The sequence below is a fragment of the Electrona antarctica genome (assembly GCF_951216825.1).
Source record: "Electrona antarctica genome assembly, chromosome: 10".
NCBI classification, from domain to species: Eukaryota; Metazoa; Chordata; class Actinopteri; order Myctophiformes; family Myctophidae; genus Electrona; species Electrona antarctica.
Genome location: NC_136791.1, coordinates 13810587 through 13836641, shown reverse-complemented (window position 1 = coordinate 13836641; position 26055 = coordinate 13810587). Strand labels below are relative to the sequence as shown.

Sequence of the window (26055 nt, the reverse complement as noted above, 5' to 3'; positions counted from 1 at the left end):
GTTTTGGTGTTTGGTGTCCCAGAAAATGAATGTTAGGTAGAAATCAATGTTTTTCACAAGAGTGCCTTAGTTTCATCCATTTTTTGGAATCCACTTTGTCACCCAGTCGTACCAATGAGCAGTTTGTTAGGGTTGTTTACAACAGCCAAACAGATGCACTCCTTTTTCTCTTTTATTTTTGACATTATTTCAGGATGATAATGCTATGGCTGGCATTACGGTATATGTTGTGTTCATGTAATCACATCTACGTGACCGCATCTCTTCTTGGATTAATTTTGCAGCATTCCAAATAACTCCCTATGTTTCTTGGAACTCATTGATATAGTTACATCAGCTCCACAGCCGGAGAAGATGTCTTGTTTTTGCTGCTATTTATATGTGCATGCATTGGCCAAGTTGAATGAAAAATGGTATGCTAAGGAAGCATTAGGTGACACGTGTGACAACAATTTATGGCTAATTGTGGAACTTGATGAGGAGAGGATATTACGCTTGTTCAGCTGCGTGTGCACACATCCACCACCGTCTGAGATGTACCGGAATGCGATCACAGGTGGGGAGCACAGCAACATATAAATCTGCGAACAAATGTACGTCCCTGCCTTTTTGCTTGCGCAGGATTTTAGTCTAGAAGTGCAAAGTTTGGGAGACATGGTTGCTTACAGGTGTACATTTCTCAGCGCTATGACTTTGTTTCCGTTTTTATTATATGGAATTATTATACACTATAACTGGTAAAGTGTAAGTAAACTGATAATTACTAGTAAGTCAAGTTAGTAATTTCATCACGGTCAAGTTCTCCAGGATGATTACCCAAAGGTTTGAAACATTTTGGGTCATAATCTTGAATTAATATTGTTGTTAATTGTTAATATTGTTGTTCCAAAATAAGTAATGTAAGTCATATACCACAGCCTCTCGTGATGAAGGTGATGTTCTGTAGTTCTCTAGAGCAAATCGTTGATGAAAGTTCCATTTGTCCAGTTGAATTTGGGCAATATATAGATCATATTATAGGATTAAAGGGTTAACATTCCATTAATACTTAAACATAAATGCACAGAACGAGTACTGTGGACAATACTAAAATGTCATGTACATATTTATATGAAAGATAAATAGTAAATCACGGTACATAAACTGAAACTACCAAATGCTGTTTGAAAACGATCCTTAATCAACAGGGAAACACTGGAACTAAATTAAAACAAATTACCATTGCTAAATGATAGTAATACCCATATCCCCTAGCTGCTGGTAGTAACACAATTCCATCTGCGTCTCTAAAGGCAATTTATGTTGAAGCACGCAGTAGTTAAGTATAATAGAAACTGCCGTAGGAACTGACAATGTATTCAGTATATTAGTCATCTCAGACACTATACACCAGTGTTGATACTACCTTTTTTCTCTACCGTAAACTAAATAAAAACTAAGCTATATGTGGACAAATAAAAACTAGACTAAATGTTAGGGAGAGACTAGTGGAGAAGAGATCCAGTAGAACTAAAAGACGAGCCCGATCTCACCCAAACACGGTGAAATAACACAGTTTGGTAATTCCATAATACACTACTAGAAAACCCCCAAATCCCCACAACGTTATTTACGATTCAGTGCTTATCGGGTTGCAACTTGGATGGGGCTGAGTCGGCTCAATCGAACCTCGCAACGTTCGCCACGGCAACTCGCTCGCTTTAGCTCGCTCTGTGGTGTCTCTCGTTGCTCAAGTTCGCTTCAGATGGAGCCCCTCCGTCGCAATCTATGGCGAGGATTTCAGTATGTATGTGTTGCACTCTAAAAATAGATCTACAAGCTCACAATGAGTTGCGCTGCGATGGGTTGTGAGCTTGAGATCGGCTATTTTCAGCATGCAACGCAATGTGTAAAATCAACCACAACTGTAGATTTAGTCGACCATTGCTGTCACGTCAACCTTTTTTTTTTCTCCCACACTTGAGCGTCATAGTAAAAGGGCTTGTACACAGTACACATTGGACCCGAACCTTCGTTGCGTCATACTTTATGTAGGGCATATTTGGAAATTAGATTTTTTTTGTGGTCCCCGAATAGCCCAGCCGTGTGTGATGTAAGTTGTCTTGAACAAGGCGAAGCCAGTCAATCAGTTTGGCTGTCAAGCTGTCTTAACATGACCCCCGCTGACCTTTACTGCCTCATGCACTTTTTATCTGAAAACTATAGGAGCCTGTTCAGAGAGGCCAGGTTGTTATCGTGATTAATTAATGACACGAGGGTGTGTTTTTGAGCTGCTAAAGTGCTCACTCACTACCAAAACGAGGACTATCTCAAGGAATTTCCACACATCAAAAATGCACCCAATGACTCTAGTCTGCCAAGTACTGCTCTAAAGCTTAGAAAGGATTTTTTTTTTTTTTACCCTCAATTAAGATTTACATACTGTACATTGCGTTGGAATAAATGGACAAACTGTATCTATAAATGTGGTTATACAGTATATACAGTAGAGCAGTGTGCCAACCTGTGTGCCGCGGCACTTTAGTGTGCCGTTTGAAATGGCCAGGTGTGCCGTTTGATTTGAACAAAAGTAGCCTCGGAAACCCAGACGTTTTTAATTCCAGGAAGAAAAGTAACCCCGACGGCCGACCCTCCCCCGATAGCAATAGATACTGGGCTGCCTGCGGTTGTTGTTGTTACCAAATATCCTGATGTCACTCATTCATCCTCTGGGTCACGGAGGTTTTTCTCTATGTAGAATAACATGAGGTCCTCTTTGTGGTCCAAAAATAAACAATATCGCACTCTGCGAGTGCAATATTGTCGGGGAGATGGCTCTGTATCATTTACGATAGTCAGCCACTCATATTCGTCGGTGGTAACATTAGTGTTTTCTCGCCGTCAGTTGATTCTTCCATATGAGTCAAACTGACGGGATCATTTTTTATTTTTTTATTTTACACGATATGAGAAAAGTCTATGGGAATTCAGCTAGGATGGAAAAAACGTGACCCGGGTAGATTGTGTAAAGTATGTCATGCTTTGGTGCTCTTAGTGAACATTTTGTGTAGTAATCTATGAAACATAATTATGGCAGAATGATTATAATTTGGGTGCTTATGTTGCTGACATTTTCTGCACAGCGCGACACGTTGTGAGCTTGTAGATCTGCTATCATCAACACACAGCTGAGTATAAATCGGGCTTTACGATGTCATCAAGGCCTTCCAATACACATTTTAGTTGACCCAATCAGCTGTAGATTTTTTTAGTTGACAAAAATCACATGACAAAAAAAACTAAAACTAAACTAGTAAAACATTTCAGATGACTAAAATGTTTGGATTTTATTCAAAAGACTATGACTAAAACAAAATCAATATTTGCTGTCAAAATCAACACTGTGCATGCCATAACATACATCTTCAACATGCGGTTGGAAGGGAATAGGACTCTTTTAATGCATTGTGTGAGTGTTGTTGATCTCCAAAACAACCGAACGTCACCTCTCTCGCCACAAACATCATAAAGAGAAGTGGAGTGTAAAGAAAAGGAACCAAACAGGAGGCAGAATATTCATTGTTCAAGGACGAGTGCGGGGAGATAGTCTGAGACATAAAAGACGATGCATATTACGACCCAATCCATGCATTGTACACTATGGAGATCAACAGTATAATTCCAAAGAGATGGAAAAGCCCAGCTTAGACCTCTTAAGTTTAATGGAGCAAAACGCTGCAGGATATGCAAAAAACGTAACTACAAACAAACAAAAGACGAACAATGCACAGTTTCGGATTAAAGGAAAATCGGCACCGTTGAGCTGCGTTCTCACTTCCACTGAATTGGAACTAAAATGGCCTCCATGTGTACAGAACAATGGGGCTGAGCATAATGCAGTGTGACTACTGAGTGACTTGACTGAGTTCCAAAGTGAATAAAAAGGCTTCTTTCTCTGTGAGGCGGCCTGCTGCAGTGCTCCTGCAGGCCTTTGGCGTTGGGTGACAGAAGAGCATTAGGACACTACTGCTTCACACACACACACACACACACACACACACACACACACACACACACACACACACACACACACACACACACACATTTAATTTGCCAATAAAAATCCAATCGCCAATCAGTGTTGATTCTGTTAAAACTATGACGGAAAATGTTCATCAACAAATACAAACTAGACTAAAATGTCAAGGAGGTACTAGTGGACTAGTGTTTGGTTTGGAGTCAGAGTTGCTCTACGAAAATAGACGATTTACAAACTCACAACATGTCGCTATGCGCCGCATTGTGAGCTTGTAGATCTGCTATTTTCAGCACACAACTGAGTATAAATCCGGCATTTCAATGCCATCACGGCCGGCCAAAATACATTTTAGTCAAAGCTAAAACTAGACTAAAACAAAAACATTTCAGATGCCAAAAATATGACTAAAACTGCATCCAAATGTGCTGTCAAAATCAACACTATCATGTTTTTGTCTACACGCCATGTAGAAATGTGTTGCCCGAAAACCGCAATGAGTGGATGAATATTTCATCAGATTTATGCTTATGCTCTGGTACTGCTCTGCATACTTGGCGTGCACGTGTTTGCAAGACCCAGGGAGGGATCTGTCTTTTGACATTCATTGTGACGACAGAGGATAAATAGCAATATTAGCCCCTGTATTACTGTAACCAGGGTCCCCATTTTGGGATTGATAGGCAAATATTATTATTTTTTCTCTCCTAAATGTCAAACCGTTTTTAACATAAAAACATCTAAGATCTACAAGCCCACAATGCATCACAATGCGACGGATTGTGAGTTGCGGTAACATTGTCAAAGCAGGAGGCCACATTATGGAAGCGTTTATGAGCACAAGCGGTTTCCCTGACAGCAAACCAGCGAGAAAACTCAAATCTGTGACGACCCTAATGTGTTTTATCTACTCTACTGAGAATGCTGTATATAGGACCGACTTTGGGATTTATTTATCTAGCACTAACATGTGTGGGTCAGCTAATAAAACTATTTTGCCAACACAATCATGTCCACGTCACATTCACTTTTCACACGTTTTTCCAACTCTTGCACAATGGGGTTCTGCTCTGCGCTATACAAAGTAGATCACGGATTATGTGGCCTGCAGTCAAACATCTTTAGCCTTTCTGGCTGTTACAGAAGTACTTAAAGGGGCATTCCACTCATTTTCAACATTTTACAATGTCATTAATAATAGCTTAGAGCTGTTGTGTGGAAATAATAAAAAAGTCCCCCCATTCTGTGTTTCCTAGAACTGGAGGTCTGAAAAAAATCATTAACATGGTGAATCACACCTCTAAGGTATATTAATGACCTATAGTAACATTTCGAAAATGAGTGGTATTCCCCTTTAATGTACCGGTATACAAACTGAAGTTAAAAGGGGCTAGGGGTGTACGTGATTTTCTTTTTTCCTTCCGTGTTAAATAAATAGCCTTATATTGTGATTTGTCAGCTCTCTCTCCAGCTCTTTAGTTTTTCAGGTTGGAATGCCAATTTCATCTAATTATGAGAGAAGACAGGACAATCGCTATTATACATTTGAAAACATGAAATGGGACGGTCTGCATAACGAGTACTTTCTACTTTTGGTACTTTAAGTACATTTTGATGCCAATAGTTTTATACTTTTACTCAAGTACATTTTGAATTCCAGACTTTTACTTGTAATAGGGTATTTCTATATGGCAGTATTGATACTTTTACTTAAGTAAAACATGTGAGCACTTTCTCCCACCACTGCTCCTGACGGACACATTGGCCGAGCCCCACAAGACAATGCCTCAAGATGTTGTTCATTTGCTCGCTGGCGTCAGAGCAATCAGTGGATAATTCGACTGCTGCATAATGGCAAGGTTGATCCGATGCTCAGATTGAATTGAACGCATGCGACGCACGAACAGCAGATGTCCAGGAAAGACAAACCCATGATGGCGCCACGCAGGACAAAGAACATGCTCTGCAGTAGGCCTACCGTACATGTAACTGTATGATCCCCTTTACTGGATTCGCCGTGTTCTCTCCCGGAGGAATTGCACAGAGAAATCCAACCGCTGATGCACTAAACGAGGCTTAATTTTAAAGCTGCGAATCCATCGCCTCCATACTGCCCCGTGCCCAGGATTTGAACCCGGGTGTCGTCCGGCATGAGGCCATCTCACTGCCACCGTTCTGCCAGTAAGGCATCCCTGCTTTGTCGGGGGGGGGGGGGGGAGAGAAATATTGCATTCTGGACCTCTGGTAGTACTACTTGTGAATGCATATTGTGTCCAACGAGCAAAGTATAATTAACCAAATGTATCTAACTCACCATATTCTTATTTGAATGGTTAAGTATTTCTGTACATGTACGACTACAGAGAGAATGCATGTAAACCTCCTCCATTTCGATTACTGAGTAAAAGAAGGTAGATTTGATCATTTAAGGTCTGACATATTAAGCTCCGAGAAGAGGTTCCGTGTCAGGATATCCCTGCATAGGTCGAAATGGGTCGAGCCCTCCAAGAGCAGTGGAGAAAACCCTTTTTGCAGTATCATATCCAAAAAGCAAAAATATTTCCTGAGAGATACAGATGATAGAATTTGGAGTGGATACAATTTTGGTGCGGGGTGAGCAACCGCTCAACTTGGTTGAATGCTGAAAATAGCTGATCTACAAACTCACATTTGCGCTTGTAGATCTGTTATTGGCACCCGAGCGCAACCAAACGTTGTTGACAAAATTGTCAGTACATTTAGTCTTACTTTTAGCTTAGCTTAGCTTTTATTTATTTTTCGCCTGTGGAAAAAAGGTGGTCGATGTCTCAACGGACATTTTTCGTCATGGTTTTAGTCAATGAAACCTCGACACTGGCATGAACAAGCCCACCCCCAGCCGTCTTTCCTTTCATGTGTTGTTGCAAGGCCACCCTGGACCAGACACTGAGAAGATCAAAGACAGCCTTGTTGGCTGTTTGCAGAGCCTTTATTCCCCATAATGATCACCCACTCTGCCATCATGATGCCACTGGAGACACGGTGCTCTTTTAAACCCACTGGTGATCTCCCAGTTATCCAGATGAAAACGGATTTATTCTGCCCCCCCCCCGTCCCATCCAGCCCACCCCCCATCCACCGCCACTATAAATAGCAGCTTCGGGAAAATCTTCAGAGAGAGAGAGAGAGAGAGAGAGAGAGAGAGAGAGAGAGAGAGAGAGAGAGAGAGAGAGAGAGAGAGAGAGAGAGAGAGAGAGAGAGAGAGAGAGAGAGAGAGAGAGAGAGAGAGAGAGAGAGAGAGAGAGAGAGAGAGAGAGAGAGAGAGAGAGAGAGAGAGAGAGAGAGAGAGAGAGAGAGAGAGAGAGAGAGAGAGAGAGAGAGAGAGAGAGAGAGAGAGAGAGAGAGAGAGAGAGACTAAGCTGTGCTCTTAAGCCGTTATTAACATGCTGATAGAAAAAAATGAATGTCAAATGTTGTTTTGGGGCAAAGAGATTTCACTGCATATGAGCTCAAACATGATACTACGGCTATAATAGCGTTTTCCATTTTTAATGAACGTAGCAGTGTTCACTAAATGGAAGAAGAAAAAAGAAACCTATTCCATGATGGCTTTAAGGCCCTATACTGTATGTCTACGAGAACGAAACACTGACTCCATTTACTTGGATGGCTTACTGGGAGAAGAAGAGAAGATGCTTTAATGCAAACACATGAAGAGGACCTTGATATTCGCTAATATTTCTTCAACAAAAGACGTTTGTAAGACGTCTTACAAAACCCACACACACAAAAGAAGTGTTAACTACTTGAACCCAATTAATAGTCCCAATTCTCGGTGTGAACGTTCAGCGAAAATAGCCGATCTACAAGCGCACAATGTGTCGCTCTGCGACGCGCCGTGAGCTTGTAGATCTGTTATTGACACTATTGGCGGTGAAGAGGGGAAAACCCTGGGGGACTCCGGTCAACAAATGATATGGGATTTAAGTGGTTAAATAAAAAGCGTGTTCCGTTTAGCGGCAGCGAGCCGCTGACCAGCAGTCCTTCACTGTAATGCTAGAGTTCCTCTATTCCACTTGATCAGAAAGCAGTTAGGCCTTCTCAAGGGTGTTATTACCACACATCTACAATGAAGCACTGCAGATATGCCCTATAGGCAGCATTTCCTAGCATTCCCTGGTATATGCTCATTCTCATTGTTTCTCACACGTTTCACGTCACTGGGATGTGTAACATATTTCCCTGTGTTTATATCCCTGCTCTCCTGAAATGCAAGCGACACAGCGTTCATGGAAGGAAGGAAGGTTGTCATAATTAAGCACAATATCATTGTGCTTAATTCACAGATATAAATAAATGTGTTTGCTATGGTATGCATTTCTTCTTGGTAGCATTCTTGTAGTAGATACATTCTTGTGTGTGTGTGTGTGTGTGTGTGTGTGTGTGTGTGTGTGTGTGTGTGTGTGTGTGTGTGTGTGTGTGTGTGTGTGTGTGTGTGTGTGTGTGTGTGTGTGTGTGTGTGTGTGTGTGTGTGTGTGCGTGGTGGTGCTGTACATTATTTGAACCAAGACTGTAATCATGGCATGCAATCTATAGCCTCCTGTACACAAGCAGTGAAAAAAATCTTAAATTACTTTTCTCCCATTGGATTTTGAGGAATGCTGCTTTTTGGCTATTTGTCCCTCAAAATGGCTTCCATTTGTTTGTTTTTTGTTTTGTTTTTTTGTGCACAATTCTACTTGTTTTCATCTGAATGTTCCACTATATACTTGGCTAAGGATTTAACGCAGTTCATACTATTATCTCTCTCTGAGTAATAATGTGCCTACCTTCACTATGACTCAAGATCACTCTACCCTATCCTTGTATCACCCTTAAAATTCACTCATTCAAAGTGATAGACATGGCAGTTAAAACTAAGGACATGTCCTTAGTTTCCTCACTGTAAGCTCCTTCTCCTGGATGATGGGCATAGATGCAAAGTATACAAAAAACAAAAAAACAAAACAATCCTTCGATTTGTAGCAACTCTCTACTCACGGAGATCTGTGCAAATACTTCCATTGTAAATGAATCGCATTAATACTTCAGATAAAATTGAATTGTAACCACATTGAATGTCACATTTGAAGTTTGAACGTTTTGGTTTGTGGGCATAATCCCACATGCCTTGCAAGCTTTGCTCTCACAGTTGACATCCTATCTGACCTACCAGTATCTGTGTGTGTTCTTTGTTTCATGGGCCATCACACGGTATAAGCATGCAACAAGGGCAAAGGAGGATCGACTAATTGACGTGCACATTTGACACAGTCGCTAGAGTAGCTTATCTACGCATACAACAACAGTCCTTGTGCTAGTCTAGGTCTATGTCAGCGGAAACTAAAGCATGAGCATGATACTCACCTTCCTTAGGAGGCCGTTTCACTTCGGCACTTAGATTGCAGACCTGCCCGGCCTGGAGCTGCGGGGACAGGCAGCCCTCCGTTTGGGGATTTAAAGGCAACACCACGTTGTTTAGCATGAGCACGCTCTCCGACTCCCCGTCGCCCAGGTGCTGAGGACAGGTGCATTTCGTGTAGACGATCCCACACGTCTCCACCGTCCCTTTCTCGGACTTGAGGCAGTTTTCCAGCCACGTGCAGAGCACCTGACACCCAAACTGGCTGGGGCTGGCCTTGTTCAGCACCAAAAACTCCACCACGGATTTCTCCTCCTCGTCCGGCAGCTTCTGAGGCACCAATCCGTTATCGTAATCGTACGGGAAAACCCTCCGCAGTTGCACAAAGTTCTTGTCGTACTGCAAAAACACATAGACGTTCTTGGAGTCGCACAGGTACACTATGGACTCGTTGATTTTGAGCAACTCGTTGATCTTCTCGTTCGAGTAGTGATCGAACTGATACGCGAGCAAGGAGTGTTCAGAGCAGCTCAGGTCTCGTTTGTACAGTTTCAGGTAGATGCTGTATTTGGTAGGGTCTGGGTTCTCCAGTGTCCACGTACAGTTTGTGTAGTTCTTGGGAAACATCTCAGTCACCGAATATGATCCATAAATGACCCCCTTGACTAGAGTGGAACACCAATAATCTTGGGCACCAGTTAATCCAAACATAACCAGAAGATAGGTGGAAAATATATAAATCAACAGGTTGCGAACAGCCTTCATCCTATGTCATTTGGCCTGCAGGGAACAGAGTGAAAATCAATTACATGAGAGGTATATAGCATTGAAAACAGAGAGAACATCATGCATGACCAATGATCCCGTCATATCCTGTTCATTTGGCTCATTTATTTCCTATCACTTCCTGTCATCAAGAGAAATGAACGCCACATTAACCTGAGAAACATGTATTGTTTTGCATACCACAGTCTGTCCCTATTACTAGTACACCATACTTTGGGCAAACACTGCCACCTCGTGGTTGCTTTCACTATTCATTATTAATATATTTTGGCTGGTGATTTGGGGATGTGTGTGTGTGTGTGTGTGTGTGTGTGTGTGTGTGTGTGTGTGTGTGTGTGTGTGTGTGTGTGTGTGTGTGTGTGTGTGTGTGTGTGTGTGTGTGTGTGTGTGTGTGTGTGTGTGTGTGTGTGTGTGTGTGTGTGTGTGTGTGTGTGTGTGTGTGTGTGATCAGTCAGTCTTTGCTGATGCTGAGGTAGTAATGGGTTTAAATTCGGGAAGCGTGTCCCCAGGATTCCGATAGCACCCATCTATGATAGGCTATTGACACAAACATATTCTGCACATAGGCTCAAAGAAAACCGCCTCTGCCTGAGACATAGCTAATGATGAGGACACAAGCTGCTCAGTTTAGCTTAACAATCAGCACATTTGAAGAGCAAGCACGAGCTCAGTGGCTTGTTTTGTTTCCTCCGACAGCATAAAATAGGCTGTTTTAATGTTGCTTTCAAATAGACAAGGAAAGGCTTTTCTGCAGCTGTCTGCTGCCTCTGCTGCTCTCCTTCTTCAATCCACACGACCTGAATGTCTCAACATTCAGAGCTTGACATATTTGACAATGCAATTTGATAAAGAGCCAGTGGAGTGTAGGCCTACATGTGTGTGTGCGTGTGCGTGTGCGTGTGTGTGTACGTGTGCGCGCGCGTGTGTATGTATGTATGGAGAGAGAGAGAGAGAGAGAGTGCGTGCGCGCGCGCGAGAGAGAGAATGCAATGCGATGTCCTGATTGCTTTAATCCTACAGGCAATGCAGCTGTGAGTGTCATAGCAGAAAGTGTGTGTGTGTGTGCGTGTGTGTGTGTGCGTGTGTGTGTGTTTGCGCGTGCGCACTGCGCGCGTGCATGAGCGCGTGTGTGTAGGCGTTGAAATCCCAAGCAGCAGACTATAGCCTCGATCTCTACCAGGCTACTGGGGAAATTAATAGTTAGGACTATCAGCTGCACTGACTGAATCCACTGGATAATACAAGTAGTCTCATTACTTTGTGGTGGTGCATGTTACGTAAGGATTTGTGGGAAACCAGTTTGAAGTCAAATCGGGATTTTGTTTTTTGTGAGGGGGCGAGGGGAAAAGCTGACAAAAATCATCCGAATCTATAGCCTACATCCCTTTGAGAGATTCATCATCATAACCACGGCTGAAAAAGCACTTGTCTCAGTCTGACGACGATCCATCGGTCGTCAAAAAGGCGCATGATATTGCATTGCCCACAACATAGACTTCTGTTTGACCTAGCAGACTGCTTTATGGGGGGAAATATGTAAAAACATACAATCTACATACATGGGCAACACCTCGGTGGCAATTCGCGGTTCGACACCAAAGAGGCATGTTCGGGTTTTTTTAAATGAGAGAGAGAGACGAGACAGTAAGCACTAAGCAGCCTATGGACTGATCCTACCCTGGACTGATCCTAACCTGTACAGTGTACATTATGCTCATGAATGAATACAACACACGTTTATCAAGAGAAGCTCAACTTTTTGTTCGTTTTAAACGAAATGTGCAGATGCTTAACATGCAATGCAGCATGAGTTCTGTCGTCTTGACTCGTCTAATAGCCTATCATAAGGATGATAATAATAATACCGAATATTACAACAATAATAATGTGAGACATGTATAATAATCATAACCATACCTTACACTGCGGAAGCTATGGCTATTTTTCCAGCATACTTGGCCACATCCTTTATAAATAAATTCTGCAGCCCTCCGGTAGATCGATGCTCTCCATCCCCAACAATAGAAGTCCAAATGCAACAAGATGTTCAATAGATGAAAAATGCGTTTAGACTCCGGTCTGGTTCATGTCTCCTTTCGGTCTCCCCATCAACACACACGCAGGAGCCTGGCACACGCACACACACACACACGCACACGCACGCACGCACGCTCATACATACACACACACATACACAGAGAGAGAGAGAGAGAGATGAGAGAGAGAGAGAGAGCGAGAGAGAGCGAGGGGGCGCGCAACATACGACAAAACGATGCGAGAGAAATGTCTTGAGTGATGGAAAAGAAGAAAAAAAGGAAACCTATTTCACCCGCAAATAATTCGGCCAAATCCACGATCTATTCCCATTGATATTCTTTCTCCAACGGTCTCCAACGGTCCAATAATTTCCAAAAAATATACTAAAGGGAAAAGGAACAAAAATCCCCAGTGGGTGGATGTGAGATGTTGCAATACTGAGTTAGAGAGCGGAGGAGAGGAACAGACACGCTTTGCTCGTTCCTCGCACACGGCTTCAGGAGTGTGCAGGCTGCAATATCACGTCACACACAGCCGCGAAGATAGAGCACGTACGCGTACACGCTCGCTCCTCGAATGCTGCTGCGCCTGCTTGCATGGCACCGCTTTTTACGCGTGCACTTGACTACACTCCTCCTTTTCCACCTCCCTCTGTATGTAATGCGAGTCAAAAGGGGTTTTTCCCCCTGAACTGGAGTCTGGACCCACGGTACACACTCATACATCCGCGCCCGCAAGACACATTGCTTTCATGAAATGGAATATTTTGCTATTTCTCATTTTTTTTGGGTGCAAAATGGTGCGTGCCCGGGATCATAATTGCGCGCGTTATCATCATGGGGACTCGTCTCGCACCCGGATTACCTTGTTCTGGGATGTGTCGGTAACTGTGATCATATTGTGAAGCCATCCAGAAGCTTTTGAATTGCATCTGGTTTTATGTTTTATTATAGGTTTTTCTCCGATGGACAATGAATGAATATATAGCCACTTGATATGTTCTCTTGAATAAAGGCCCTCTTTGTTACTCGACAAGTTGTTGTCTGTCTTGGGAAAGTTGCTCCCGATAGGCTACCATCTAGATCCATATAGCGTCCAATGCCATTCTTTCAGGCGTATTATACGCCTGATTCGGCCTGAAAGAAAGTCATTGGACGATATATAGATCCATATGGCCGCGTATACACGCCTTAGGAAGTTTAGTCTTGTTATTAACCTGTATCACATCATGGCAAATTTGGCAATGGTCGTTCAAAGGAATGTTCTGATGGCATAATCTAACCTGTCTGTGCGCAAGGTAAGCTATAGCCTATCCAGCATTTAGCCATGCAACTCCATGCAACGAAATAAAATTGATTCATTGTGGGTGAAATTAAATATGTATGACAACATCATGAACCTGTGTGTTTTTCCTCATTTACACTTGGTATAGGCTACCACACATTCTGAACCCTACAAATCACAATGTTGCAGTCAGATTATTATTCTTTCTTTCTTTCTTTCTTTCTTTCTTTCTTTCTTTCTTTCTTTCTTTCTTTCTTTCTTACCAAGTAATTCTTCTGAGAATGCTTTGTCATTGGCTGTCCTACAAAATCACTGATCGCTGATTGGTTGTATTGGAAGAATAAAACCACAAATGACACGTGGTACACAAGGTATAGGGAGCGTTCTAAAGCCATGGAATTGCCAGTCGATATGTTAAGACAAAGCATTTACTGTACATGTCAAACGGATGAGCGCCCTTTACGGGCTAATGGTCAAAAGACAGGACATCCTATAGACCTATAATTAGGATGAAACCAACAAACACACACGCACTACAACTAGAGGTTAATGCACATGACCTTCAACACATATTTGCATATTCACTGAGATTTTGCATATTTGGAATCATTCGGAGTAGGCCTAATTATAGCCTAACAACATTAGCATTTCATTTTGTTTTTCTCTTGATGAGGTCAACTGTGCCATCATTTCTGCAACACATAGTTTACTGTGATTATTCTGTCGCTTTCTTCAAGGCCTCAGTGGAATGTCTTCCATTTAAACATCTGTTGCTTGCTCCCAACATAAAGAATGTATCATGCAGCCCTTTGCACTCCAAGTGCCGGAAACCTCAATGCTACACACAAAATGTGTGCCATTTAGTATGTATAAAACATATACTGTAGACTTGAGCTGGCTTGTAAGCATGGCCTGCTTTTTATACCAAATCTATTTGCCTTGCGAGCTTGTAGATCTACTATTTTTGGCAAATTTTCCCCTAGCATTATGGATTCTCAGGTTCAAGTGGCGAACATGAAAAACCAGTTATAGCACATTATTAATCTCTTGTAATACTATAATTAAAACTATTACTATATACTGTAATAGTTTGAAGCAGATTGCGTTCCCTTCAGTGTTTATTTCAACGACTAAAACTATGATGAAAAATCTTCGACTACCTACTTTCACTGACTAAAACCGAATAAAACCGAAGCTACGATGACTAAAACTGAGACTAAATATATTGACAATTTCGTCAACCAATAAAAACTAGACAAAATGTTAGGGAAGCACTAGTGGAGAAGAGAATGAGATCCAGTAGAACTAAAAGACAAGCCATTTTGTTTGGTTGCATTGTGAGCTTGTAGATCGGCTATTTTCAGCATGCAGCAAGTGTATAAAACCAGCCATTACGATGCCATCAAGGCCCACTAAAATGCATTTTAGTCGACTAAACTGTAGATTAGTCTACTAAAATTCAACCAAAACTAAAACATTTCAGATGACTGAAATATGACTAAAACAAATGGAACTTTATTCAAAAGACTATGACTAAAACCAAATCAAACAAATCAAATTCAACACACTAGTTCCCACAGCACATTTAGATGGCAATAGGCTGCATGTGACTGCGGTAGTATAGCCTTCTAAATCCAGTCTTCCCCAGGCGACAAGTGGAGCATCAGAAAGTGACCTCGAGCCAGCCCACATTCCACGGCCATAATAATGAAGACTTTGGTATTTTGGGAGCGCTTGGCTCTGCTGCGAGCTAAAAGGTGGAAGACATTCATGCGGAGCTTTATTGAACAATGAAAAAACAATGAGCATCTCTCCAGTGAGTCTCGTCCATGCTCCGGTTCTAGGAATGCTGCCATCACTCCTCACAGATAGGACATTACCCATCCTGCGTGTTTGCCCGTTGGGCTAAACGGCATCCAGACCTAATACACAAAGATTACACATTTCATTTGGTTAGAGTGGTCCCCAGGTGAGGGTTAATTATAAAAGAATGATATCCAATGTGAACTCATGAATCGTTGTGTGATAGACTCTGACTTACAGTCCAGTGCAGTGCATTTAAATAGTCAGTGCACACTCCTACAATCCTGAGTGATATTTGAATTCCGAGAGAGTGCAAATGTAATCTCTCAGAATTACAACTGGATACATAACACAGGATTTTACTGTGTGCTTTGTATGAGATCAGACCTATTAAAGTTTTATCTTTCATAGTGATTTTTTTGTGTGTGGGGAAGAAAAAAAACCATTTAATGCTTGACAGATAAAAAGCAGCGTATATCATTCTGTAGAGGACTGCTGGTTTTCTGTCCCCCCCAGAGATAGGGTACTCGTGCTATCATGCACCTCATTACACCATTTATTGCCGATAATTTTCTCCTCTAGCAGATACTCAAAATATCTGATATCGCTCTCACTCGGGCAGCATTTTGCAAAATCTGTTTTTATTCCATCAAGTCGAGATCGTGTTTGAGGAGAGCATGTCTGAATTATTCATCAACGCACACACATCTCTCTGTTAACACCTGTATGTTTGTGTGTGTGTGTGTGTGTGTGTGTGTGTGTGTGTGTGTGTGTGTGTGTGTGTGTGTGTGTGTGTGTGTGTGTGTGTGTGTGTGTGTGTGTGTGTGTGTGTGTGTGTGTGTGTGTGTGTGTGTGTGTGTGTGTGTGTGTGCGTGCGTGCGTGCGTGCGTGCGTGCGTGCGTGCGTGCGTGCGTGCGTGCGTGCGTGCGTGCGTGCGTGCGTGCGTGCGTGCGTGCGTGCGTGCGTGCGTGCGTGCGTGCGTGCGTGCGTGCGTGCGTGCGCAGCGCGCGCGCATGATTTAATGGCAGTTAGATGTAATAGCTGTGTGTCTGTATCAATCATATCTGTATAATTTCCTGCAGGATGAAAGAGCATATGTTGCCAGCAAGAATTTGTTTTTGCCATTACGCCACCATCATTTCAAATGATTATATTATCTCTTTTTTCCAGAATATTAGACGGCCTTTTCAGATGCATCTGTGCTTTCTCCTCTCTGTCACGGTTACGCTGACAGGTGCCACTGACATGTGAATGCACGCACGCATGCATGCATGCACATACATCATGCAGTCGTCCATGTATTGTACCGTACAGCAATGTGCATGCATAAGCACCTGCAGACGCATTCACGCACCTGCACAGTGCACACAGACATGATCACACGCACGTGCATGCACACACACTCCCTCTCCCTCTCTCTAAATACTTAGCTTCTCAGGACGTCGCTGGAATATAGATTTGATTTGCAGATTTCCAATGCAAATCAATCACTTCCAGGCGAGGCGGTCCAACGTGTCACATTTGTCTGACAACGCTGATAATGGCCCTCTCCTCCATCGGTTGGTATCTCAACTGGAGGATGACTTACCGGCAAGACCCAACTGAGCAGGTCTAGAGGGAAGTATTTCTCCAAATGAATTACTCAGTTTATCCTTCCGTGCTGTTTTGCAATAAGTTATTACGCCATTTGTCATTACATGAGTTGTACTGTAGGTCAGAGCGGAGCCGGGGAGTATTTTGTAGTCTCTTTACAACTACTACTATAATGGCATGTTTCTTCAACAAATTGCGAGGAACATGTCACGCATAACCTCCCTTCTCCGTAGAGAAGTTTTCTTTTTTGGGGGGAGGGGGGATATAAAATATTTTCAAATGGTGTGAGCTTTTATGAAGGCTTTCTTTATTGTACAGCCTCATGTGCCGGCGTTATTTCCCAGGAAGAATTCAACTCACAGCTATTATTTAGAGGAGCATCATTAAATACGGAGCCAGCAACCTACCCTGGGACATGAACAGAGCGGTATAATCCATTTCACAGACACGACCAAGTAGCAGAATCTTTTGAAAATATCTCTGCTCTCTCTTTCCGTCACAACGTTGGCACTGCAAAGGGGCGAGGCACAATATTCATCCATTAGAATATTAACATGTCAACCACGATAGGAATCCCAACTAATTGCAATATAGACAGTACATATATATATACACAGTATACAGTATTGATGTGTTTAATGATGGTTTACTGTTGTTGTGAATCAATCCGGTCTCACCCCAAAAAAAAGAAATCTGTACATGAGCAACGAGAGACACCACAGAGCGTGCTAAAGCGTGCAAGTTGCCGTGTCGAACGTCGCGAAGTTCGGTAGCGCCGACTCAGCCCAGTGCATGGTCATGATATAGCATTCTTAATAAAATAACTATATTACTTAATTTATGTCATATTTATATATAATAATAATAATGATAAGCGTTGGTGCGATGAAGTTGGTATGAGCTCAGCAAATGTTATGAGGAAGGAGGAGAGACCCGCACACCGCCACTTGCTGGTTCAAGAACTTTATTTTAAAGAGTCATAGCAACGTTTTGGACTTTCGGCCTTCTTCGGGCATGTGAATGCCGAAAGGCCGAAACGTTGCTATGACTCTTTAAAATAAAGTTCTTGAACCAGCAAGTGGCGGTGTGCGGGTCTCTCCTCCTTCCTCATAACGTTTGCTGTACTGCCAGGACCTATACGCACCTGCTATAAAATTGAACCGGGTGTGCGTAAGTCATCCCTCGAATAGGTATGAGCTCAGTGAAATCATTTGGGAGTCTGTCTAAAGTCAGTAAAGGTACTGTATGTTGGCCTGTCAAAAAGATAGACAGCTCATACTGTATGAAGGAAATTCCATGCATGATGATCAATTTACCCAATAGATCTGTCACTAGTCATAGTTATTTATTTATAGTTAGTTGTCTTTTCTTGACACTAACCGTAGTCGAAAGTTATAGTTAAGTCCAGGAAAGCATCTGTGTCATTTTAGCTTTTAGCTATAAAGCATTTTCTTTTACTTTGGCATATATATATATTTCAGTCAGATAATTCACAAATAGTTTGAAGAGATATGTATTATAGAATGAGAATACAATATTTAATCTTGGCGTTCGCTCTGCTACATATATTGCTCCCTGCTCGGCACAATTTAACAACCATCATTAAACATTAAGAGCAGGGAGATACATTGTATAGAGAGATGTTATTGTATATCTACAGTGTAGATATACAATAACAACCCCCGTGGGGAACAGAACTAATAGCAGAGCCCGCCGCTGGTGCTGGGGTAGTGGTGGGAGCAAACGGCGCATAACAACAGCCAGGAACACATATGTGACCAGATTTGACTGAGAGACTGCCATCGCGCAAATTCCAGCTTTTCACCAGAGGAGAACTTTTTTTTTTTTTTCAAAATGAGTTTATAGCACAGGCAGACTCTTCACATACTAGAGCATGTCTGAAATAAGTGTCAGAGCTGAAATCGACATGTAAATATGAAATAAATGCTTAAACATGTAGCTAGGTGTAATGTTAGCGACCACAGAAGTGAACCTTTCAAGCCTGTTTTCTCAACTCGCTGTTTTCTGCAAGACATTCATCTATAAGCCATATCTCCAAAACTGGTGGGCCAAACTGAACAACCAATATGTCAATTTGAAGCTATGATTCCCTGCTTTCATATGACATGAAAAAACGAAAATTCAAAAAAATCCAATGGCAGTCCCTCAGTCAAATTTAGTCACATATGCAGAAGGAACGCAGGAAGAACAGTCTTTAGGCAAGCTTAAATACCCTGCCCAATTGGTCAGCCACATCAGCATATGACACATATGGGTCTTGCATAACACTGAATACACCAACATAGTAATGCAGCGTATTAACCTCTCGAGTATACCTGACTGAACTCCGCAAGCTACTGTACGTATAATATTTTTAAAGCGAAGATTTTTAGCTCAAATCTTTGCTTCTGGGGGTCCCTGGAGCAAAATATTGGGGGTCGGTAGCCAAATACTGTACATCAAATATATAATTTTGGGGGTGCTCGAAAAGGTTTGAGCACTACTGATATAGCAACATACAGTATACGTTTTTCTGACATTTGTAGAATCGGCCTCAGGTCTTAATGGGTTAAGCATTGTTTCCAAGTAATTGTTTCATTTTAGTGCCACATATTCAACATTAGTAAAAGAAAGAACAGTACGTTTCATCTGTGGTAATGGCATGGTGCCAATAGCACCACATGTATTCATTTGAGTATAGAGATAGAGGCAGAACCATATTGGAAAGAAACATCATCTGAACTTGGCAACGTAAAATAATCTGTCGCACACACACACACACACACACACACACACACACACACACACACACACACACACACACACACACACACACACACACACACACACACACACACTGCACACACACTGCACAGTGCATGCACAGTGCACACACACTGCACGCACGCGCACACGCACACGCACACACACCACACACACACACACACACACACACACACCGAGGTCCGAGGAGGCATAACTCATTCACTTGTCATTTAATTTATCAATAAATCTGTGCTCCACAGCATCTGTTTCCCTTCAAGTATGATGCTGACAGACACATCGACTACATGTGATGACAGTTATTGTCATATTTTGACACAAAACGGTTTATATACAATGTATTGCTTTTTAGGAGACTAAGGCAGCTGAAAACGGTTGCAATGTAAGTAAACCACACAACATGAAATCCTGTGTAAAACATGCAAAGCATTCTGAAACATTAATGCTATATATTACATCCTGTATTGTATTATTTGTTATCATATATTGGTTTTTTATTCCAAATTGAAATTCAAACACTTAAAAACAAACATAATACATACATTTTGTATTTAATACTGCGTTTTAACACACGTGTTGTAAAGACAAGGCTTAGTGCCTTGGACTGGCATGCATTTTCTTTTTTTACATTATCTGCTGTATCACTTTTAACCATTATAACTGGCATTTCTGCATGAACAGGATAGTTGAGAGATACTGTTGACTGCGTTTGGCAGAATACTAATGAGAGTGAAAGCCTTTTACTGGCCCTGAGCGAGACTTGAATTCGAGAGATCTTTCAGATTCTGACGAAAGGATGAGACAGACATATCAGTGTGGATGAATAAAGCAAAGGCGCCCATGAAGGGGAAATAATACAAGTTCACCACAGTTTTAAAACAAAAAAAGGTAACAAAATACAACATCAAAATGAGAGTAATCGGATACTTCGTATACAGTAGTATACGTGTCCGTAAGACAGGCGTGAAGAATAGGAGTTGGAGATAATTTGTATGGCTGGGTTTTAAGCACCGCTTGTAGCTGTAGGTCATGCATGTGTGACCACAACTGAGCTCCTGTGCACACTTCTCTGCTTTTCATTCCACTCACACTTCTATTTGTTTCTTCTTCCATGGCTGGATTCATAACTGAATTTTAAATCAAGGTATTTTCTTCCCTTGCAGTGTTTCTGTTTTTTCTTTGGGGATGGGGGAGGTGGTGGGGGGGATAGAGACAATGCTCCTGCACTGCATGAATCCTTAGGGCATTTATAGACTTCCTTTGAATGTGCTTCCAAACACCATGCCTTCCACTCGCACAAACCCATCTCCCTGGCTATGTAAATATTCAATGAGCAGCTAGCCGCACGGCCCCATGTGTAGTAGATTGAAAAGCATTCCCAACTTGCTTTGAGAACGTTAGTTTTATAATGCTGGTATCGATGGAAGGAAGACTTAAGCCAATCTGTGTTTACACAGAAAGCGATGCTTGTTTTTAGACGACCTCACACCCCCGACATTTATCTGAAACATTGCCTACTTCAGCCTCAAGTGCAATACAAAAAATATATAAAAAACATTTTGACTGCTGCTATCTCCCCACTTCATCTGGTGAATTTTCAATTCGAACCACTTGCCACTTAACATGAAACAACGCCGTGACAGTCATCAGCTAAAGTCAATATCATGATCGTTGCCTCGCTTTGTTTTGAACCGATCATGAAGAGGAACTTGTGCGAGACAGATAGTCCATCATTGTCATTCTATTTGATACAAAAGGGGACAGGAGGAATGATGCTGACAAAGGGGGCTGAAAATAATGTTGCAACAGTTGAGATGAAGCTCTGTGTCCTTGTTAATCAAGAAGATCATGGGTCACCTTTGCGATTATCATTTCTGAATGCACACAATAACAAATTATCTTTCCGACAAATCACCTGCCACATTTTCATTTTCCTTCCCTATAATTTATTTTCCTCCCTCAATGGAAAGTGAGGGGGTGGGATAGGGAAACCTGACAACATTGAGGATGCCTGTGAAAGAACTATGTAATTAATTATATAGACATGATAATGAGATAAGCCCATTGTAGGTATCGTTTGCATTAGCATATTGGCGACTTCATTAGCTTTTGTAGGTTATGGTGTGTTACTAATCAACCAAGACTCGCCAATCAATATCTGTCACCTTCACATTTTAACCATCAACACGGTCAGCTCCCGTAAATATGCCAACTCAAGATGTTTAGTCTTTTCAGAATAGTTCTCATGGGGGAACTTGGACAAGTAAATAAAACATCTACTGATGCACAAACTTGCACACATCATCAGTGTCGTTATCTGGAATCATTGGATGTTTCTGGGTCTTACAACAGACACCCTCCACCAGGCGACTCGACCGAGGCTGATCAGATCCCGGCCTGTGTCCAAGTGACATTCTACAACCCCCAACTGTCTCTTGGACGCATATAGATAGTCAGTGGGGAAGATGGCTGATGAGATGTTGGCAACACTAGGAGGCTCCAGGCGCTGCGGGTTGCCTTCGGGCCTGGCTCCTCCTTCGTCTGACCAGAAGTGCCGAATACTTCTGTGCGTTGCTCATAAGACTTGGTGCACAAACTTGGACACATTGGTTTTACAAACACAGGATATGATGTTATTATGGACTCTGCATGGCAGGGGCGTCCTCCTCCCTGAGCCAAGCTTGCGCTTGACCACATACCTGAATGGGACTGGGTGTTACAATCCGTTTATACCGTCGGAAACGTGGTTGAGAATGATGAAAGTCACCACAGGGTTGGGTGCAAGGGGCTAAGGGTTTCATTGGGGTCGTCAGGTGGGCGCCGTCCATCTTGGGTGTTTCATTGAATAGGCCCACGACACCTCAAGAGGGTTCAACAGCAACACCTGGCGTCCCAGGTTTGCCCCACTCTGCCTTATCCCCTTCTAACCCTCACTCCCCTGGATGTCGTCTTGACTTGGGTGTCATTTCGGAGCCCAGCTGTTGTCTCTCTTCCTGATCCAGAGCCAGTGGCTTGCTCTTTCAGCAGCACTGGACAGGGCTTTGATGGTTTGACATTGGGCCTGGCTTTGGAATCCCATTCCCTTCGAATTGAAGGGGACCAAAGCACCAGATCCGGCCTGAGGTTGGTCTCTCTGCTGGGAAGCAGAGTCTCTGCGTCTTGTGCTGCTCCCAGTTGTCCGGCCTCTGGTTTTGATGGGGGGATCTTTGGTAGCTTCTCCCCTTCACGAACAAACTGTGCTGAAGATGTAGGATGGGAGGAAAGTGGAGGCAGGGCGTTGACAGCCGTCTGTGTACTCTCCAGCGAAGCTGCCAGACACTTCAGCACTTGATTGTGCCGCCAGGTGTAGCGACCTTGCGTAAGGCTCGTCTTGCGGCCAACTAGAATGTGTTTCAATTTGCTGGAGATGGAAAGAGGGGGCATGTAGGCCTTGTAGGGTCTTCTCCGTACCATTGACTGAGGTTCTGTGGTGATGGTAGGACATCATAAGTGGGCCGCAGGATGAAGCTAGTTTGAAAAGCTTCCATGTCCCAAATCTCCTTCCAAGAGGGCTTTCATTTCTCAACGTCTTACCAACGCATCCATTGCCCTTGCTTTCCTTGTGAGACAGCCTTTGCGCATCTTGCAGCCTGCTTTTCTCTGCGTACCTCATCGACCACGGTCTTGACCACGAGACCTCGTCGCTGAGCTGGAGAGGCCTTGTACCAGGATGGTTCACACTCCCCGAGCCCAAGGCCTCCTCTTCCCCTTTGCACGTGGCCGACTATGTCCTGGTGCTTAAAGGCTGACTCGGCCTGGTGTGTAGCTGGAGTCCACTTCCTCCCGGTTGCAAGGGTCGGAGTGGTTTTAGCTACACAGGGGTCTTGGGATTCTGTCAGCATCATCTCCAGCCTGACTTTGGTGCTCTTGTACTCCTCTGTGAGGCTGGGCAGATAGTCTCGCGTAGCCAGACAACTATTCCACAATCTCCGAATGCTATATAGAGTCTGGAACTACACCTCCCGAAATCTGAGTAAGGAAGCTGCCATTTCCGTTAAGATAAATGTGCGCTACTGTAAAGACGAAACTGAAGTGGGGAGGATGCTCCACTTCCGCTTTATATTTTACTCATGATAGAACTTCCGTTGCTCCAAGACTGTATGATGGAAGCATTTGGAAATTGCGAGAGGCAACAGTCTGGCAACGCGAGACTACTGGACAGAGGGAACTCCAGGATGCCTTTCCCATACAGGGCTATGTTGCTAAGGCATCTGGGAAGGCCTAGCCATTTCCTGGCAAAGGAGCTGACCAACCTCTCAAGCTTGTCAACCTTTGAGATCACCACCTCATAGATGGTCAGAGGCCACATCAGCTGAGGTAGGAGACCAAACTGAAGACACCAAAGCTTCAGCTTGCCAGGGAGCATGGCCCTATCGATGCTCTGAAGACCGCTAGTGGCATCCTGTCTGAGCTGTGTGAGGGTTGCATCGTACCAACACCTGAGGTTCGTGATTGGCTTCTCTGCCACAGTTGATATGGGCTCCTCGCGATGTAAAAGCGCTGCTCTGATAGCTTCCCTTTGACTACTGACAGGCTTCTGGACTTGCTAAACTTAAACTTCATCCGGGCCCACCCAATGTTCTCCTGCAACTCCTTCAGCAGTCGTCTCGTGCATGGAATGGTTGACGTGAGAGTGGTCATATCATCCATGTATGCCTATGCCCTAATGGGAGGGAGCCGCAGGCCTGATTATAGCTGCTCTCCTCCCACCACCCACCGAGATGTACGGATGATGACCTCCATGGTCATGGTGAAGGCTAGCGGGGAAATGGTGCATCCTGCCATGATGCCCACCTCCAGGTGTTGCCAAGCTGTGGTGTAATCTGCTGTTGACAGGCATATCAAATCAAATCAAATCAATTTTATTTGTATAGCACATTTAAAAACGACTCATCGTACCAAAGTGCTTCACAGGTCAGAGAAAACAATACGATACAGTGCAATACAATACACCAGTGAAACAATAATACAAATAAAATATAGTTATGGTACAGTAGACAAGAGAGACGTTAAGAGCAGTTTAAAGGCAGTACGGCAAACATATCCTATATGTATAAAAGTGCAAGAGCATCAGGGGGACTGGAAGGCTTGTGAGTAAAGGAAAGTTTTGAGCCTAGACTTAAAACTCTCAGTGGAGGGGGCAGATCTGACAGCGAGAGGAATGCTGGTCCATAGTGTATAGGAGCTGCGACAGCAAAGGCTCAGTCGCCCCTGAGCCTCTTCTTTGTAGCTGGAACTTCTAGGAGTCGTCTATCTGTTTACCTGAGGGTCCTAAGAGAGTCTGGCAGCAGCGAGACTCTGCACATATCTGCACATCTTGGAAGTAGGCCTTGACGAGGGCGGTAATAGCCTCTGGAACTCTGAAGTAGCTGAACGCAGTCCATAGGTGGAACCGAGCCAAAGGCGTTGGCAAGGTCCAGGAAGACGACATGGAGGTCTCTCCCATGCTTCTTTGCGGCCTGGACTTGGTGCCAAATCATGCTCAAGTGCTCCACACAACCAGGAAAGCCTGGTATCTTGCTTTCTGCACCGATGTATCAATTAAGTGGTTCATTTCCAGGTAGGTGGTCAGCCTGCGAGCCACTACACTAAAGAAGATTTTACCCTCTACGTTCAGGAGACTGATTTGGTGACACTGGCTGATGTCAGTAGAGTCCTTTTCCTTTGGGATCAGGATGCTCCCTGCCCTCTGCCAGGCTGTTGGTATTGTCTGCTTCAGCCATATCACCCTCATCAGTCGCCATAGGAAACGCAGGACATCTGGTGCACACTTGTAGAGTTTGTATGGTACCCCATTGAGAGCGGGGGAGGATACTGCTCTTGCCCGACATACAATTCTTTCGACTTCACTCCACTTGGGAGGGATGACGTCTGATGTTTTGGAGGATGTAAAGGTGGCATGTCATGTGGGAGCGTGACCTGTTCATGTCGGCGACTGTCAGAGTGTGTTTGTGACAGGTGGGCTTCGAGGCCTTCCTTTGTTGTTTGGAGATTGCCACTTTTCTCCTTCGTGAACAGACCCTTCACAAAGTTGAAAGGGTCTTTGAAGAAGTTAGATCTTGCTTGTCATCAGTATTGTATCCAACAATCACCTCTACAGTCCACACACCAGCCTGGCTGTGGCTGGGATGCATTTTCTGGTATAGGACTGAGGAGATATGGACAAAATCAAATGGCACAAGATTATTATATTTTTTAAAACAATATCAATATCAATATTGGGATGATAATAATCATAGTGACGGTAATGCTTGTGGAGATTGTCGATCTGCACTATTTTGGAACATTTTGCAAATATGGATTAAAGGGGCATTCCACTCATTTTCAACATTTT

General features: G+C 43.2%; 2 protein-coding genes across 2 annotated transcripts in view; one reads left to right on the top strand and one right to left on the bottom strand.

Moving 5' to 3' along the window:
* adgrb3 (adhesion G protein-coupled receptor B3) overlaps positions 1–10160 on the bottom strand; it is a gene marked incomplete at its 5' end in the record, with an annotated part of 229890 nt that extends 219730 nt beyond the window's left edge. The window contains one exon of the mRNA XM_079513219.1: positions 9401–10160. Within this exon, the coding sequence (XP_079369345.1) occupies positions 9401–10160 (760 nt within the window). The remainder of the gene's footprint in view (positions 1–9400) is intronic.
* eys (eyes shut homolog) overlaps positions 1–26055 on the top strand; it is a 580966-nt gene that overhangs the window by 69682 nt on the left and 485229 nt on the right. The gene's annotated exons all lie outside the window — the stretch shown is intronic.